This window comes from Cyprinodon variegatus, unplaced genomic scaffold (genome assembly GCF_000732505.1).
Source record: "Cyprinodon variegatus isolate N-32 unplaced genomic scaffold, C_variegatus-1.0 Scaffold629, whole genome shotgun sequence".
Taxonomy (NCBI): Eukaryota; Metazoa; Chordata; class Actinopteri; order Cyprinodontiformes; family Cyprinodontidae; genus Cyprinodon; species Cyprinodon variegatus.
Window position 1 is genome coordinate 266,196 of NW_015151082.1, and position 1,885 is coordinate 268,080.

Consider the following 1,885-nt stretch of genomic DNA (forward strand, 5'->3'; position numbering starts at 1 on the left):
TGGATCACCTCCAGGTTATATTCAGTTTGGTTCAATAGCTGCCCACCGCTGCAGGTCAAGTTTCCTTGTTTACAGTAGGCATCCAAATAAAGCAGTCCCACTCCGTGGACGGGCCAAGTCTGTAGGTCACTCAATAATAGATCCGATGCAGACACATAAACCCACCATTACAGAGTGCACCAACCGGGTCCAACACCCAAATAGACTGAAGTCGTATTCCTGACCTGCTGCTTTGTCGCTCATATTACAAATAGAAAACTCTAAATTATAATAAGAAAACTAGTTCAATCCTCTTAATGTTACTTTGTTCTGAAAGAACAGGCAAAGAGCAAAGCTTATTCATCAAATAAAAAGAAAATCTGAAGAACCTTAATCACATGGTCGTATTTGACCAAGTTTTGACTTCGTAAACATAAACACCTCATGTCTTTGTAGAGCTGATTATGACTCCAACCCAAGCTGTTAGAAGCTGGAACACACCAGAATGGAAAGCGGGGCTTCAGATCTCGTAGATAGGAGTCAATATTGGCAAAAATATGAATATAAAAAGTGCTAAAAGCGAGATTTACACCAGGATTGCTTATCATTTGTAAAATTTGCTCAGGACTAAAATGAGAGGTCCATCAGAAAGACTCAATCCTACAGATTCCATGCTGGTGTAAAGCACACACAAACAGGTTGACACTGACCAAACATCTCCCCCGTGTCCTGTTCCATGAGCTGCCAGAATGCAAACCTGAAAAAAGGACGAAGGAAATCCTCAGATCCAGGGTGGATAAAATTATTATTATTTTTTTTACAAAAAACATCAATACACGGAGACACACTGTTAAGAGTTTGTAGATTAACCAAACTATTATATTGTCATTAATAAGCTGCAAACAAATCCCACTTTTAGTTAGAGATAGTCAGGAGAACCTCAAAAAACTGAATAAAAGCAATGAAATTTACCACAAGCATTAATAAGATGCCGTTAGGATTAGGGTTCTAATTCCTGTGGGTGGACTGCAACACTGCAGTTTTAAAGGATGCAAAGCACAGAGTAGGAAATGTGGAACAGGCCCTTAACTTTGATACGATCCAGTTAATATCAACCAACACTGAGATCTGCTGTTCTAACAACCAGCTGAAGCCCCTTACCTTTAAGTCTCATCCTAACTTCCTGCCAGGGCACGCAGGTAGCAAACACCACTGAGGCTGCAGCCGTCTGCTTGTGGCCAGCAGCCCTCTGAGACGGACGGATAGATTTCACAGCTAAGATTAGAAAACTTCCTCAGATGACAGCCAAACGATCTGCCTCCTATAAGAGGAAGCAGCGCTTTAAGGCTGTTTGGGGAGAACAGACCCCTTTCTTAGGGCCTCCAGGCAAAAACAAATGTAGTTAATGTGTAGCAAACACTCAGCTGAGCTATAGCTAATGAGCAGAAAAAAGGGGAAAGTTTCTCATTGCATTTAACATATCAATAAGTCAGCAGAGGAACAAAACAGCAAAAATCCCAAGGAGCAACACCTGGTGAGCTTAAATAAGAGTAACCACGGACATGCATCAAAACTAAGAGACGTTTGATGCACACATTAGGATTTTCAACTAATTGAAAGTAAGTGGCAGAAGCAATGCTGCGGTGACGTATTCAGGTGTGTTAAAAGGATAAAGTAAAAAGACATCAGTAGAAGACAACATAACTAATGATGCCTATTAACTTGGGATGGGTTACAGGGCTAATTAAAAAGGATTTAAAGTCATTAACCCTATATATTGAATATTCATTTTAAGTAAAACATAAAGAGGACAAGCTGACAAGCAGCTCTACATCTGGAGAAAAGCACCACGGTGATGGAAAGCTGATGATTTTAGTGCTAGTGAATCCCCCCACAAAAAAAAAAA

The 1,885-nt window shown here is 40.3% G+C and overlaps 1 protein-coding gene across 1 annotated transcript in view; it reads right to left on the reverse strand.

The window, feature by feature from the left end:
* Positions 1 to 1,213, reverse strand: part of kank1 (KN motif and ankyrin repeat domains 1) — a 29,907-nt gene extending 28,694 nt beyond the window's left edge. Inside the window, exons 1-2 of the mRNA XM_015393199.1 lie at positions 1,141 to 1,213; positions 690 to 736 (exon numbers count right to left, since the gene is read on the reverse strand). Coding sequence (XP_015248685.1) covers positions 690 to 717 — 28 coding nt within the window. The 5' untranslated portion in view covers positions 718 to 736; positions 1,141 to 1,213. The remainder of the gene's footprint in view (positions 1 to 689; positions 737 to 1,140) is intronic.
* Positions 1,214 to 1,885: the final 672 nt, after the last annotated feature.